Source organism: Diabrotica virgifera, chromosome 7 (assembly GCF_917563875.1).
Source record: "Diabrotica virgifera virgifera chromosome 7, PGI_DIABVI_V3a".
Classification (NCBI taxonomy): Eukaryota; Metazoa; Arthropoda; class Insecta; order Coleoptera; family Chrysomelidae; genus Diabrotica; species Diabrotica virgifera.
Window position 1 is genome coordinate 37,130,252 of NC_065449.1, and position 16,611 is coordinate 37,146,862.

At 34.1% G+C, this 16,611-nt stretch overlaps 1 protein-coding gene across 5 annotated transcripts in view; it reads right to left on the bottom strand.

Moving 5' to 3' along the window:
- Positions 1-213: 213 nt before the first annotated feature.
- LOC114331522 (protein drumstick) overlaps positions 214-16,611 on the bottom strand; it is a 131,813-nt gene continuing 115,415 nt past the window's right edge. For 2 of the 5 annotated variants that reach the window (XM_028281114.2, XM_028281115.2), the window contains exon 3: positions 214-1,761. In XM_028281114.2, the coding sequence (XP_028136915.1) occupies positions 1,707-1,761 (55 nt within the window). In that variant the 3' untranslated portion in view covers positions 214-1,706. Of the gene's footprint in view, positions 1,762-6,388; positions 6,450-8,070; positions 8,149-16,611 lie in introns of all 5 variants that reach the window. The other 3 variants (XR_003652664.2, XR_003652663.2, XM_028281116.2) reach the window with 3 other exon arrangements.

The following is a 16,611-nucleotide window of genomic DNA, read 5'->3' on the forward strand; positions in this document are numbered from 1 at the left end:
TTCAATCTGGAATTCTTCGTTTGACTTAAATTCTTCCCTTTTGGGATAATTTTTACGTTACCCATAATAATACCCAACTTCTGGGGATGGATAAAAGGAATATCCATCCAGGTTTAGTTCACGGTACATTCTCATGTCATATTCTTGGTCTAGCTGCGAGATCTGATTAAATTTATAGCTGTTAAAGGAAAGAAGAATAATAAAACACTTAACCATTAGAAACATTTTTATTTTACAATTAGGTACGTAAACATTTTTACAATTTCATTTTTTATATAGAAAACTGAAGGACTCTTTGCATTTTCACGAAAAGTACACAGTTCAATAAAGGTTATAGAAAACTCACAAGATATTATTCTTAAGTTGTTAAAAACTATAAAAGCAATATATTATTTTTAACTGTACAGGATTTTTCGAAAACTAAACCTAGTCATTGCACTACACCTAAAATTAAGAGTGAGATTTTACTGCAAAATAAATAGAAAGAAAAAAATTTTAAGTAAAATTGTTCAAAAATTAAAAAGTTTTGTGTAAAAACAACGATTTATAAGAGATTTTTTGAAATGCGGTTTTTTCGGCAATGGTTGTTTTTTTATATAGTTAAGGGGGTAGGCGCAAAATCTTGGTCCAATGCTATTTAAATGCAATGATTTCTTTCGAATCCTGAGAAAACTAAAAAATGTTTTTGAAAAATTTAAGCGCAGAATGAAAGATTACATCATTACCGAGGGCAGAAAGTCACTCAGAGTAGACAAAAAGTTTCTTTGAATGAAATATTTGAAATTAAAAATCACACTAAATTTTCTCTTTTTTTCCTGTAACTTATTAGAATAAGCATTATAGAAGTTTTTAGGGATTTTCGGCCCTCAGTAATAAAGTAATATTTCATTCTGCGTTTAAATTTTTTTTTAAAATATTTATTAGTTTACTCAGGATTCGAAAAAAAAATGAATATGAATATGAAATGAATTTAAACAACATTGGACCATGATTTTGAGCCTACTCCCTTAATATTAAAGCTTAATTTAACATTTAGTCTTTTAGACCTGAAAGTCTTTTTAAAACTTTTGATATTAATTAGAATTATTTGGATTTATTATCAAAAAATATTTTTTTATTTAGCAACGTTTTCAGCACTTATCCATTTTTAAGTTTCAGAAAGAAATTAAAAAGAAAAAAATGTAGAAAACACACATCAAATTATATATGAAATATTAAATTTGATATGCTGTAAGTATAACACTGCCTTTTCTTTCCTTTTTTTTTTCATATATGATTTAACAAAATAATAATTTGCATTTAAAATCTGACGATTTCATGACTATTGATACTTTTGAATAATCTGGCAACGCTGTAAGTTATAATACTAATCGATGACGTTTGATGGCACTTGTAGGATACTTAATCTACAACCAAAACTAAATTTTAATGGACGGGCAACTCACGTTTAGAAATAATAATTATGTATATGAATTATCTCACTCTTAACATGATCACAAATTGTATTCCATACAATCATTTGTTAAAGTTGTTTTAATACATAAAATAAAATAGATTTAGACTAGACAGCGGTAGTCTTGACTTACTAACTAATAAGTTTAATAATACATTGTATAATAAATATTATTAATTCTAAAGATATATTTACAAAACATTAAAAACGCAATAAATACTGTGTGTGAAGAAATTTTAAAGGCGACTTAATACTAGTATCTGCTACTGAAACAACTACATGTTGTATTGGCTGGGTAGTGTATGCTCCTGTAATAAAAAAAGAACAATGTTATAGAAAAAGTTTTTTTTAGATTATTTTTATGTATTATATTAAGCTTAGTAAGTTAATAATAAGAGTTTGATATTTTTAAATCAGTAAAATCCAAGCGATTAAGAGGTATTTAAATTTTAATGGATACAAGGTGGAACAAAATAATCACCCTATTGGAAAACGCTATAACTTTTGCTTTTCAATGAACGGCTTCCTGAGATAGCCGAAAAACAATGCGGATTCGTACCATAAAATGAAATGCAAGAGCAAATATCTAGCATAATAGAGAAAGCGAATAATAGATAATTCGAGAGAACACAATACACCAATACTGCTTTGTTTCGTAGATTACACAAAGGCTGTCGATTTAGTGAAATGGGATACCCTCTGAAGTACAATGGAAAATATTGGAAGTACCTAAGGACCTAATTAACGTAATAAGAAATCTGTATGATAAAAACTCAACCAAAGATAAAGTACACGGAATATATTCAAATGAGTTCAAAACAAAGAATGAAACTAGAGAAGGCTGCATAACATCACCATTATTATACAACATTTTTTTTCCTGGAAGCCGTCTGTTGTGAACCGGTTGTACTGCAGCTACTTGGCTTATTGTACACCTTCCATTCGTTTATAAAACCCATTCCAGAATTCTGGAACCCTGTACCAGCTTGTACGTACAGGTCTAGTGGATGGGTGCCATATATATTTGGAGTCACTTCGATGTCTCCGAAAAGTGTGTGCCACCTCCGATCCAATGTCTCACAGTCATGGAAAATATGGTTGACTGTTTCAGGTTGTCTGTTACAGAGTCTGCAGCTCAAATCTCCATGAAACAGCGCCATTGTATGCAGGTGACCCTTAACTGACGCATGTCCAGTGAGGAAACCTGTTACGACTCTGAGCTGATTCCTGCTTGTTTTCAGCAGTAACTTAGCCCTACTAACACATGTCCGTCCGATATATTATCTTGTCATGTGTTTGACCGGGTACACTCTCCCAGTGTGAGTTGTGTTGGCTTCGGATCCAGGCTTTTTTTCGTTCGCGGACGGTGATTTTTGGCACTCCCACGGCCGGCTCTGGACCCAGGTATTTTGTAGCTGATGCTCTCTTGGTAAGTGCATCAGCTCTTTCATTGCCGTATATGCCCCGATGACTTGGAACCCATACCAGTATAACACTGTTATGTTGCGCCAGTCTGTCAAGTTCTTGTCGACATTCCCACACCAGCCTAGAGACCTTAGGGCCTATAAGAGCCCCAATGGCTGCTTGGCTATAGTGATGTTGATTATAGTTACTTTCGAGTATTCGTTACAAATCCTTACTTTTGTATAAAGTAAACATTTACAGTATTCGTTACTTTGATTACTTTTGTTACTTTTGTATTTGAGTACCGGTAATCATATCGAGAATCGTATTTTTGAGTAGGTAGGTATTTTGTATAAAGTAATCATTTTTTACAGTATTCGTTACATTGATTAGTATGATTACTTTTGTTACTTTTGTGTTTGAATACCGGTAGTCATATCCAGAATCAGTAGGTAGGTATTTTGTATAGGTTTTCCGATATAACAACGACCTTCACCGATCTGTTTAAGTGATAAAAATGATTTGATTACTATGATTACTTTTGTTACTTTTGTATTTGAGTACCGGTAATCATATCGAGAATCGTATTTCTCAGTAGGTCGGTATTTTGTATAGGTATTCCGATATAACAACTACAATAGTCGTAGTCGCTACTCGCTCTGATACGATTGGTACGAAGTAACGCAGTAATCAGAGTAATCAAAGTAGATACAATAGTCGTTACTCGCTCTGATACGATTAGTACGAAGTATCGAAGTAATCAAAGTAGATACAATATTCGTTACTCGCTCTGATACGATTGATACGAAGTAATCAGAGTAATCAAAGTAACGATTTGCCTCTCTGTATAGTAATCGTTACTTTCGGTATTCGTAAGTAACGAGTACTTTGTAACGAATAGTTACTTTTTCAACATCACTACTTGGCTATATGTGCATATGTTAACCAGCTGCAGTTCGAATGCCCTCAGGTTGTTTTCTCTTGCACCCTGCAAGATTGCAAAAATTTCTGCCTGAAATACGGAGATATATTCTCCCAAAGGAATAGAAATGTTGAAATTTCCACCACTACAGAATATTCCTGCTCCCGAACCGTCTGCAGTTTTAGGCCCGTCCGTATACCAGGCGTAACCCTGCAGTCTGGGTCGAGAGTTTCCTCTGTCCCATTCGTCTCGTGGGCAAATGTCCACTTGAAAAGGTACTTCAGGCTTGTATCTTGATGTCATATGGTCAGAAATCATCATCCATTCAGCATCATTAGTTTCATTTGTTATTCTGCTATGTCCTGATTTAACTGGTACGTTTGTCAGGTTTACATAACATACTGAATATTATATAATGAGGAAAGTACTAGACGTATGGAAATAGGAAAATCACTTGAGGAGGCAGAAAATAGGGGAACACTTATACTAGCAGCGAATGAAGTCGAAATGATTACCATTACCGAACAACTAAGCCGGATAAGCAACGAATTCGGACTTCAGATTCTTCTTCTAGTGCCGACTCCACTAACGAAGGTTGGCTATAAGCTATAACCATTACAAATTGGTCTCTATCTTCTGTTTTTCTTAAAAGCGTCTGTTCTGTGTTCTTTTTTTCCCTTTTTCCTTCGAGTTTACCCTTCATAATCAACTGCAACAACTCGTACTTATCATTTCCAAGTTTGTGCCCCAAATATGCTGTCTTTCGCCTTAATGGTGGTCAAAAGTTCTTTGTCTCTTCCTATTCTGTGCAACACCATTTCGTTCGTAAATTGATCGGTCCATGATATTTTCAACAATTTCCCAAAAAGCCACATCTCAAAAGCTTCCAGCTTTCTCATTACGTCAACATTAATAGTCCAGGCTTCGACACCATAAAGAAGAATAATAGAGTTTCAGTTTTAGAGTTTCGGAGTTCAGATTAATACTGGAAAACGAAAAATTATCGTAGGCAGGTCCAATAATAATTTATCGCACATACATCAAATCACAAATTTTAAAGAAGTAAACAGGTACGTATACTTGGGATTCCTGATAATCAACAATGGCGATTACTCTGCAGAAATCAAGTGTAGACTAGCAATAGTCAGAACTGCAACAGCTAAATTAATTAAAATACGGAAAACTTGAACAATAACAAGGAATACCCTTATGCGTAATAGCTAATGCCCTTATTTTTAGACTTGCTGCACACGCAGCCGAAACATGGACTCAAAAAAATCTATTGAAGATCGAAGACTTGAAATGTGTGTCTACAGAATAATTCTGCGCGTGTACTGGACAGAACACAGAAATGCCGATCCTGGAAGAGACAGACAAGTAAACGTAAAAATTGAAGTGTAGTAAAATTGGTAGTAAAAGAAAAGTAGAAGGCCAAAGACCAAGAGGAATATCTTTACAACACGATGAGCGGACCAAATGAGGACCCTTTTTGGTCTGCCTCAAGAAGTGAGGCAACTGATCTTCAAATATCTTAGTCAGTGGCGGATCCAGAGGGGGGTCACGGGGTCATGACACCCCCAAACCAAAATAAATATAAATTCAATAATCCTAAAAACAAAAAAAACCGAGAACTGTCAAACAAAAAAAAATTAGGCCCATTAAAAAACCCACTTGTCCTAGGGGTGGTAAGACTAAGTGACCTTACATCAGAAAAAAGTAATTAAATCACCTTCAAGATCCACGACCGCCCTTTCCACAGTTTCTGGTCCGCCACTGATCTTAGTCAATGCCAAAATAAAACTACAAATATGTAGTATAAGCCAGCATACCAAGTGAGATGTTCTTCAATGTTCTTCAATGATCTGCTCTGAGTAATAGATGAATAGACAAAAGACAAGTTGAAGGGCGATTAGTATGCACTATAAGATTTTTCTTAGAAAGGTCCAAAGAAAAAAAACCATTTAAACACTTTCAAAACCGTGAATTTATGACAAAATCGTAAAAACGTAATGAAAATGTACCGAATCTCCTAGTTAATACATGTTAACGATATTCTTCTTCTTTTTCTTCTTCTTCTTCTTCTTCTTCTTCTTCTTCCTGTTTAAAAGCAATTCTGCTTTTTCATTGGCGGATAGATACCTCTATAAGGTTGTCACTCCACCTTTTGCGCGGTCAACTGGTCGATTGGTGATTTATCTCTTGCTATTTTGACCACACGTGTCTCCCCCATTCTGGTTATGTGGTTATCCCATTGTTTTTTTCTATTTAGTGTCCATTCGTTTATACACTGTACGTTAGATTGTCTTCTAATGTCTCCGTTACTCCAGTACTCTCATCTCTGCCGTTTCCAGTAGTCTTTGTGTTGTGGCTGTATCGTGTCTTGTTTTTGGTGCCATATGTCGATTAACGATTTTCAAACACAAATATTTCGAAAAGCTACCGAAGGATTCCAAATTTTTGTTTTTGTTTTTCCTAGGTTATGTAAAAAATTTAAAAAGTAGAAAGATATATGGCGTAAGGTAATGGAATATGAAGTGGATGACAAAACTATAATCAATAATAAAAACTCAGTTTTAGCCATTTCCTTAGAAATTATAAATAGTACATACCCTATAAGGGATGACTGGAGCAGGAGCATGATATACTGGCTAGTATCCATTTCTGGTTTCCCTGCATAATTATTTTGATTGTATAAAAATGTTTGGTGGAACTATAGTATTCTTATTATTAGTCAAATAGTTTTTTAGATACTGCACTAAACGCAAATATATATTAGAATATCCAAATTATATTAAAATATCAAACAGTTTTTTACTATATAGATAAGTAGCCCACTTATAAATTGATTGACTTATTTTCAATTGGAAATAAATATTACATTAATATTTTTGGTGATTTATGTTATCTAGTAGGCTTTCTAATTTTTATCTTTTTTCTCTATTTTTTCCTCTCCTGCTCTAAATTTGCAATGGAACATAAAAAAGAAAGAAATGTCAATTGCTGTAACCAACGGAAAACTGATCTAAGATTACTCTGATGGTGTCAAATTTCGCAAAAATTAAATGAAATAGAAATATCTGTCTCTATTATGGAGAAAATAAGAAGTTATATTAAAATAAATTCAGTGAAAGAAGTTGTATTATTGTAAAATATGTCGGGGACACGTCTTCTTCATCTTAAGATGCCGTCTCTTCTTCATCTATTATGACTATTTGTATTATGTTTACAACTGCTCCAAAAAGCCATGACATTCGTCGCCTTTCAAAGCTTCCAAAAAGTTTTTCCTGCTTGATATTTTAATCATGCAGGTAAGCTTCCTTTGCTTTCCCTATTTTCCTTTGTATTTCTCTGTGTATCTTCGCATATATTGTTTGTCTACAGTTTTAATGATGCTTCTTTTCTTCATTTTACGGTGGTACGTAAAATAGGCTAAACTGACAAAGGTATCAAAAAAAATAATATGACACTCCAGGAAAGTTAATAAAAGATTAAGAACATTTAAGATCCGACGCCCAGAAGTGCACTAAGGATTATAAGAAAGAAGAAGGAGAAGAAGAAAAAGAAGAACATTAAAAAAAGAGTTAAACTTTCAGGAAACATGGTATAATATGGAAATAGCTAAACTACTATTTGTCCAGTAACACAGCATCGCCTTGTTGGAAAACAATTAGAAAAAATATTATTTTAACACAGAACTAACTGTAAACAGAAGTAACTATAGACTGAGTTTTTGTAAAACGTAAAATATGATAAACTTTAAAATTTAAAATTATTTAAATAACTTTTTTGTAAAACATAAAAAGCTTTAAAATTCTTTAAAACACTTTGAATATTTATCAATTTTCTTGTAGTAGTGTATTATTTTCGGTACTATTTTTTGGTTGTTAAGTTTTCCAAGCAGTAACCATAGGTAGTAACATTGTTACTAAAAAATTGATTTTTTTATATTTCTGCGCTTCAACAACAAACAAAATAAAAAATTATTTTGAATCTGAAAAACTATTTGACTAACGTCCACTGTAAAATACAAATCACTCCTCAAGCTCGATTTTACAAAAGAAAGAATTTTCATTCCAGTTAAAATATTTTAGTAGATTTTGATTTAGTAATTGACCAGTACTAAAAGATTATTAACAATTTTCAACAACCAATACTTATAATCTAGTAAAATATGTATATTTAAAGATAAAACCAATATTAATTGATTAGCTTTGTTATTAATCTGTTTTTACCAGTCTTTAAAAAGAAGGAATTAGTCGTATTAAAAAAATGGTGTTAAAAAGATCCTTACACTTTTAAAATTAAGAAGGACTGGGTTAGCCCTTTTTCAACCATAGGAGCCCTTTACCTCCAATAGCACTGATTACATCTAAAATAATAGGTAAATATAAGTAAATATGTACAATATCCTGTTATTGAAAACCAAAGAAATACAACCAAGTCAGTATTTACAGAACTAGAATTCAGAATCAAATGTCTAAAGTGTAGTATACAGAGGCGGTGAACTTTTTTATAGATTTTGTTAAATACAAAATATAAATCAACATTTTCAAAATAAAAACTATAATTTACTTCGTAAATTGCGTAATTTAACAATATATTTATTAACAAATGGCATTTTCGTAATGTACACAAAGAGTAGGTACATACAAATTATAGAAAGAAACGTCAAAATCCATCAATAAGAACTGTAGATATTTTATAGCTCGAGTGTAATGTTCATATATATCATTTTTCGATACCATCGATTTAAAAAATTGGCTAACTTCATTCAGAATAATCGTAGAGCAACTTTTTTTGGCATTGTGTAACTTTTTTAATAATTTTTATCCTGAAAATAGCAAAAAAGTTCTAATGCTTTATTGTAATTTCATTGTAAACTTTTTTAAAATTCTATCTCTAAAAAAACTATCTCCCTTACTTGTGCCACCGGTAGAATCATTGTTCATTTCTTCTTCAAAAAGTTCATTTTTCCTAGTTCGAAAAAAAGTTGTTAAGCAAAAATAAATCGATTTTTAAATACAGCACCTAGAAACTTGCAATTTTTTGCATTGTGCTCAGGGTGATGTCAAGAAAAAATTCTACCATATAAAATGATAGATAATTAAACATGTCAAAATAAGTCTATTATGAGCCAGATTTTGTTACTCGAGGGTTTTTGGGGTCACTGAAGATGAATACGCCATCAGCATCGATCATCGGAGCACCTCATGCTGCCAAGATACGTCATCTGGACATTTGAGGGTTTTCGGTAATAAATTAATGCAAACAGATTACTCGGGTGTTTTTGGGGTTACTGAGCAAGAACACGCAATCAGAACCATCTCTGGTGCACCTCCAAAAACCCTCCAAACTCCAACAGATTACATGCCTTAGCAGTGACCTTGGGCACCAAGTGGTCCGGGAGTCATTCTGATAGCGTATTCGTGTTCAGCAACCGCAAACCTGTGTAATCTGTTTGCATCAATTTAGTGCTGAAATCACTCGAAACTCTAGAAGATGGCGTAACTCTGGACACCAGGTGCTCCGGGCGTCGTTCTGATGGCATATTCATTTTTAGCAAACCCAAAAACCACCGGAGAAATCTGTTTGCCTCAATGTAATGCCAAAATCCCTCGAAACTCCAGAAGATGACTTGTCTTAATAGTGACACTGGACATCAGGAGCTCCGGGGGTCAGTTCTGATTGCGTATTCATGCTCTTCTTCTTCTTCTACGGCACTACAGTCCAAAGCCATGGCCTCCTTTGTTTTTTGCCTTTACCCTTGTTTTTATGTGGCTGCTCTTCTCCATAGAAGGACTCCTAAAAGAGCATGTGCGTCGCTGTTTACTGTGTCTTCCCAGCGCATTCTTTTCTTTTCAACCGGTCTCTTTACCTGCATTCTAGCGTTCAATTCACTTTTTGGTAGACTATCCTCTACCATTTTTATTACATGTCCGGCCCATTGTATTATAATATTGTATTCCAATCTTTGTATTCTAATGAAGTCCAGCAGTATTCTTGCTCAGCTACCTCAAAAGCCCCCGAGTAATCTGTTTTCATAAATGTATTACCGAAAACACTCAAAAGTCCAGATGACGTGTCTTAGCAGAGCCCCAGGTGCTCCGGTGATAGATTCTGCTGGCGTCTTCATCTTCAGCGACCCCAAAACCCCCCGTGTAACAAAATCTGCCCCATACATAATACACTTATTTTGACATGTTTATACACTTTTGGATGCATTGTATGCTCTTTAAAATGCAACTATGCATTTCCATACATATTTCTATAGTAGACTTTTTTCTTAACATCATCCTGAACATAACGAAGAAAATTGCAAGTTTCTGGGTGCTGTACTTAAAAATCTATTTATTTTGTGCTAAATGTCCTCCTCTATTAGCAAGCAATTTGTGTATCCCGGATACCTTTTCTTGAACTAGGAAAACATGCTGAGGAAGTTTCACAAAACGGCAGTGATTTCCGAAAAATTTCTTGTGAAATTCCCGTGCAAGTTTACGTTTTACACGCCGTAACTACTTAAAATATATCTACTTAAAAAGTTATGCAAAACTAATGTAACCCAAACCAATTCCAAGAAGATTTAGTACACTTTCATTCGATTTCATCGGTTGGACTACCCGTCAAATGCAACAGTTTTCTGCGTATGGTCATTTCAGTATTGTTTAGAGTCCTGCGACTAATTACATTTCGCGTGTGTTATATATTTTGGATCATAAAAGAGCGCATAATAAAAGAATACAAATTGGTCCTCTACCAGGGGTCCATTTTAATGTTCTTTATTTTGGTCGCTCGTAAGGTGACATGCGAACAGAAAAACGGGTTATTATTAGTAATAAAGTTAATTTGGCATGGTCTGTTGCTTGTCTATACCAGAATTTATTTTCAAAAAATTTACTGTCTCCAATTATTTGGCAATAGTAGAAACACTTTTAATTTTCTGTGACTAATTCTCATCGGTCGATGACAAAAGGTTTGAGAATAAAAAAATCGCTCATAAATGTCTTCCTTGGAAAGCTGACATAGGCGTCGAGTCTAAAAGTTTGGACCACATAATTTATACTCGTATTTTAATAATATTATTCTACAAAAAATGTTCATATTTTGTTTTCTCAATTTTGGTTAGCTTTTTGGATACTACATACAACAGTAGCATACAAAATATTTTACTTAACATCCATTTAGAAATAGAAGATGTATCAGAATCATCATTGGTCACTTTCCAAACGTGTTCACACACGTTTATAACGTTTCTCAAAGGGAAGCGAGATTTTTTTCTACTTCTTCTTCATGTGCCTTGTCTGTTGCGGACGTTGGCTATCATCATAGCAATTTTAATTTTGTTTGAGGCGTTTCTGAATAACTCGATCGTTGTTAGTCCAAACCATTGGCGTAAGTTTTGAAGCGATGAGTGTCTTCTTCTTCCGGGTCTGCGTTTGCTTTCTATTTTACCCTATATTATCATTTGGAGTATATGATATTTATCATGTCTCATAATATGACCGAGGTATTCTAGTTTCCGTTTCTTAATTGTGTAAGAGATTTCTTTTTGGTTTCCTATTCGGCGCAGTACCTCTACGTTGGTGGTGTGAGTCGACCAGGGAGTCAATTCTCGAGAATGATCGTTCCCTGAGCGTACACGTTCACGAACGAATGAAATTGAACGTATAGTTCCGGCAATGTTAATTCTCGAGCATATTTTTAACTACTCGCTCCGATGAACGTATTCGCTCATTTTAACAGATCTATAGATTTGGCAACGTGGTAAATATTATTAAAAAGTTTGTGTTCCATGTGATAAAACTGTTTCGGTGTTTATTTAAAACCTGATTTGTCACATTCATTCACCAATATTGAAATATATTACATTTATGAAAATGGAAAATGATTTCAGTTTAATAATTAGTAAAAGTCAGTAAATTTTCAATTTATTTCTTTAATAGTGAAAATAATTCATAATAATATAACAGTACCTACTAATTAAATCTTATTCTAATAATTCAGGGTCAATTCTCAGGTCATACCTTGTGGTATATTATAAATAAATTCTGACCTAATAGGTAAAATGACCTTAATCTTAAAAAAAGATTTCGTGGCACATTTTGGTAGTTGCATTGATTCCAAATAAGTTCATCATGTGTAGCGCCTGGATAACGTGTATTTACATTCATTATCTTATAATTACTACATATATCTAAAAATAACTTATTTACTGTACCAATCAATTTTTGAAAGAATGTAAAATTACCAGGAATCTAACCTAAATCTATCATAAAAATGTCTTTCGCGGCCACTAAAACTTTCTTCCACTAAAATTTCAGCTTCCCTCACAACACTCATCATATTTTCTAATATCAAATCTTCCACATTCATTTTCCCAAAATCTTATTTACAACAAAAAACAGAGTTGAGGTTAAGAAGAACGCCGTTACTATTATCGAACGTATGATGAAGACCACTCGTTGTCGAACGATCACTTTGAGCGATGATTTCGAACGAATCGTTGAAGATTCATTCCTCCAGAATTGCATTTTTTAGAAACGTTCGCTCATTACGTCACGAACGTATACGTTCAGCGAACGATCGTTCTCGAGAATTGACTCCCAGGATATTTTGAGGATACGTCGATACACCCACATTTCGAATGCCCCCAGCTTTATTATTAATGTTCCCGTCAGTGTCCATGCCTCTGCGCAATACAGCAAGACTGGAAATACATAGCACATTAGCAGCCGTATTTTTAGTGGGAGAGATATGTCGGAATGGGTGAATATATTTTTCATGTTGTTAAATGTTGCTCTGGCCTTTTCAATTCTAGATCGCATTTCGGTTGTTTGATCCCATTTCGAGTTGACGACTGTTCCAAAGTATATATACGAGTCAACGTGTTCAATAAGTTGGTTTTTTATTTTCAATTGTCTGGCAGGTTTTTGAGTTTTGCTGACCAGCATCCATTTTGTATTATTTATGTTGAGGTTAAGTCCTCTTTCTTCACTCGTTCTTTTTACCCTGTCCGTAAGATGCTGAAGTTCATCGATACTACTGGCAAGTACGACTGTATCGTCCGCATTTCGGATGTTATTTGTCAATTCTCCATTGATTTTTATGCCTTCGTTTGCTTCATCCAGTGCTTTTTTTTAAATTTGTTCGGAGTAAATATTAAAAAGGAGAGGGTAGAGCATACATCCCTGTCGCTCACCTTTTCTGATATCAATGCTCTCTGTGGACGCATTGCCGACTTTTACCCTGACTGCCTGATTCCAGTAGAGACTTGTCACAATTCGGATGTCCTTATCATCAATTCCTATGCTTTACAGAATTTCGATTAGTTGGTCACGTCTCACATTGTCAAAGGCTTTCGAGTAATCTACAAAGCACATGTAGACATCATTGTTCATATCTATCATATCTTGTTTTCTTCTACAGAAGAGTTAATGAACGGTATGCCAATACTTGCAACCTCATAGAGAGCATTAGTTTTGGTGGTGGCAGTATATAGTGCTTTAAAAGGACATACCGAACTTGTGTAGCTGACATGTACCTACATTAAAGAGATTTTAGAAGATCATGTTTTCCATTTGCCGGCCTGATTTGATATGACATATTCGTGACACCTTATGCACGTTAATACACGTCCTCATATCGCTAGAATAGTGACCATAGCCCTTATTAGATTTAATTCCGATCGTGCAATAGGACACTTTAAAAGATCGCATTTGAAAAAGAAATCCTATTCCTATGCCACTGAGATGGCTAAGAATTGTTAAAGATTTCTACAGTTTTCACTATATTCCTTCACTCAACCTTTCTCTACAATTCTTTCTGTTTTGCCAGTCCTCTTCCTGTAGATTTCTTCTTTCCATTGCTTCGTTATTATACAGATAGGGGCAAAATAATGGAATAAATTCATTTTCTCAATAATGGATCATTTTGGATATAAACCCCAAAACAGTTCGACTTTTATTTTTTTTTTAATTTTTTGGCATATAATTGTTGTGATATACCGGGTGGTGAATTGGAAAACGGGCCATAGGAAACTCAATGTAAAATTCTAAACTGTTGAATTCCTGCTTCCCTCATTATTCTACATCAAAAGACATGAGAAACTATTTGTAGAGGATTGAAATCTTTATTGACAACAATTGTTAAAATTGTTCTACGAATTAAACACATTCCAAAATTTTGTAAAATATAATAAATTTTATCAAAGTATTTGCCAAATTTAGGCCACACACAGGGCAATAATGTGTATAAGGTGGCGTTCGGTCACAATAAAATTATTATATTAACAATTTTTTGAACTGTCAGTATTTTTATTTTATCAATTATTGTTTAAAAAACCATAAAGTTGAAAATATGTCCTCAGTTGAGAAGAAAGTAGTACATAATAATAAAGATGTTTTATTCAGTCAATAGTACGCGTACTGTCAGAAATAGTAACGTGTGGCCTTACTTTTAGGCACTTCCTTACTATGGGCAATGTATTATATTTTTCAAAATTTTTGAATGTTTTTAAATCGTAGAACAATTTTAACTTTTGTTTTTAATACAAATTTTAGTCCCCTACAAATATTTCGTAGCATTTCACAATGTGCTCATACCAGCAGCCATTTCATCATTCCCCTACAAATAGTTTCTCATGACTTTTGATGTAAAATAATAAGGGAAGCAGGAATTCAACAATTTAGAATTTTACATTGAGTTTCCTATGGCTCGTTTTCCAATTCACCACCCGGTATATGTGTGTTGTGATATATATGTGTGTTTTGTTGATTACCAGAAAGCGTTCGATAGAATAAAACATGACGAACTGATGAAAGTATTAAATTCAATTGGTCTAGACAGCAGAGATCGCCGTATAATAAACAATATCTATTACGAACAAACTGCAGCTGTTAGAGTAGGGGATCAGTTAACAGACGACATAAAGATAAAAAGAGGTGTGCGACAGGGATGTATATTGTCCCCATTCATTGTTCAATACATATTCAGAGCACATTATGAACCTAACGCTAACAGACATAGACGAGGGAATACATAAACGGAGAACGATTGAACAACATAAGATACGCTGATGATACTGTCATTTTTGCAGACAGTCTTGAAGGTCTGCAGACACTTGTCTCCAGGGTGGCAGAAGTAAGTAGCAGGTTTGGGCTTGATTTTAACATCAAAAAAACCAAATACATGGTTATAAGCAAAAATAGGATACCACCTGGTCAATTACTAGTTAACTAACAACCTATAACACAACTCATTAACTTTTGTTATTTGGGTGCAAACTTAAATGAACAGTGGGACCAATCGACGTAAATTAAGATAAGGATCGAGAAGGCAAAATCAGCTTTCGTCAAAATGAAAAAAATCTTTAACAGCCACGATATAAAATTGGAAATAAAAGTTCGTTTACTAAAATGCTACGTATTCTCCGTTATTTTATATGGTGTGGAGTCATGGACTTTGCATCACTGAAGAGACTCAAGCATTTGAGATGTGGTGCTATAGTCGCATATTGAGGATTTCCTGGATAGACAGAGTTACCAACGAAGAAGTTCTACATAGAATGGGTAAAGAGCGAGAACTAGTCGTAACCATAAAACGTCGCAAACTGGAATACCTGGGCCATATAATGCACAATGAAGAACGATATGACCTACTTCGGACCATACTTCAAGGTAAAGTGCATGGGAAAAGAGGTCCAGGACGAAGAAGAATATCCTGGCTGCATAACCTGCGAAAATGGATTAACTTAACCACTACCGGACTTTTCAGGGCAGCAGTCAACAAAGTCAGAATAGCCATGTTAGTGTCCAACATCCGTAACGGATAGGCACCATAAGAAGAAGGCAATTATTGAAAGAATGAAAACTGATCATAGAATGGAATTAGATCCTCGATGGGATGTAGATCCAAACATGATAATGATGATATGTAATATATCTGATGGCGTTATTGTTTGTTTTTAGTTGTGTTTATATTAATTTTAATCTTTTAAAAGTAATAAGCGTAATAATATACTCTCTTCGAGTTGAACCACAAAATTTATTAAAAACAGTATAAGATACTTTGGACGCGTTTCGGACCAACACAAGCCATCAGCAGCAAATACAGGAACAACCAACCAAAGTAATAAACGTTACGAAAGAACGTTCATCTGAATCCGAGTTCAGTAGAACATGTCACATTGTACCTACATATAATATGTTTTATTAATGATGATACATCTAACACACCTTAGCTTCCAAATAACCGTAAAATCTTACAACACTTTCCTTAAAAACCTCGGCAATTTTACCATAAACTAATTTACATGTGTTTTATTCAGTGTCGCTACAGTTACACCGACAGAAAACAATTAAATTCCACATGTGAACACCTACAGATCATCGCGTTTTTAATGACTTCCTCATGACATAAAAAGTATTTTAACTGTTTTGTAATACTACCGCACTGATAAAAAGATTTTAGAGGTTCAGGAAACTGCCTTTTGTCATCATCGAAGACATGTAGATTTATATATATCGGCAATAAAACTCTAACTGCAGGATGTCGGGTGGACTTCATCATTCTGTTTTCTGCAATTTACCGAATAAAACTTTTATGGCAGTCGCGAATCTTGGATTCTTTTGCCGATCACTAAATAGAGAAAACGGTACGTCAAAAATAGCCCGAAGAAAACTCGGCATTGTTTTGTCGACAGAAAAAATTTGTTGCCTGCTTTCACGTTTTTAAAAAAAAGTCATGTAAAAATACAAATTGCTCATCCGGAAGAGAAGCGACAAAACTGAAAAAATGCAAAAATCAAGTTATCTTGTTAAATTGGCTCCACAAATCC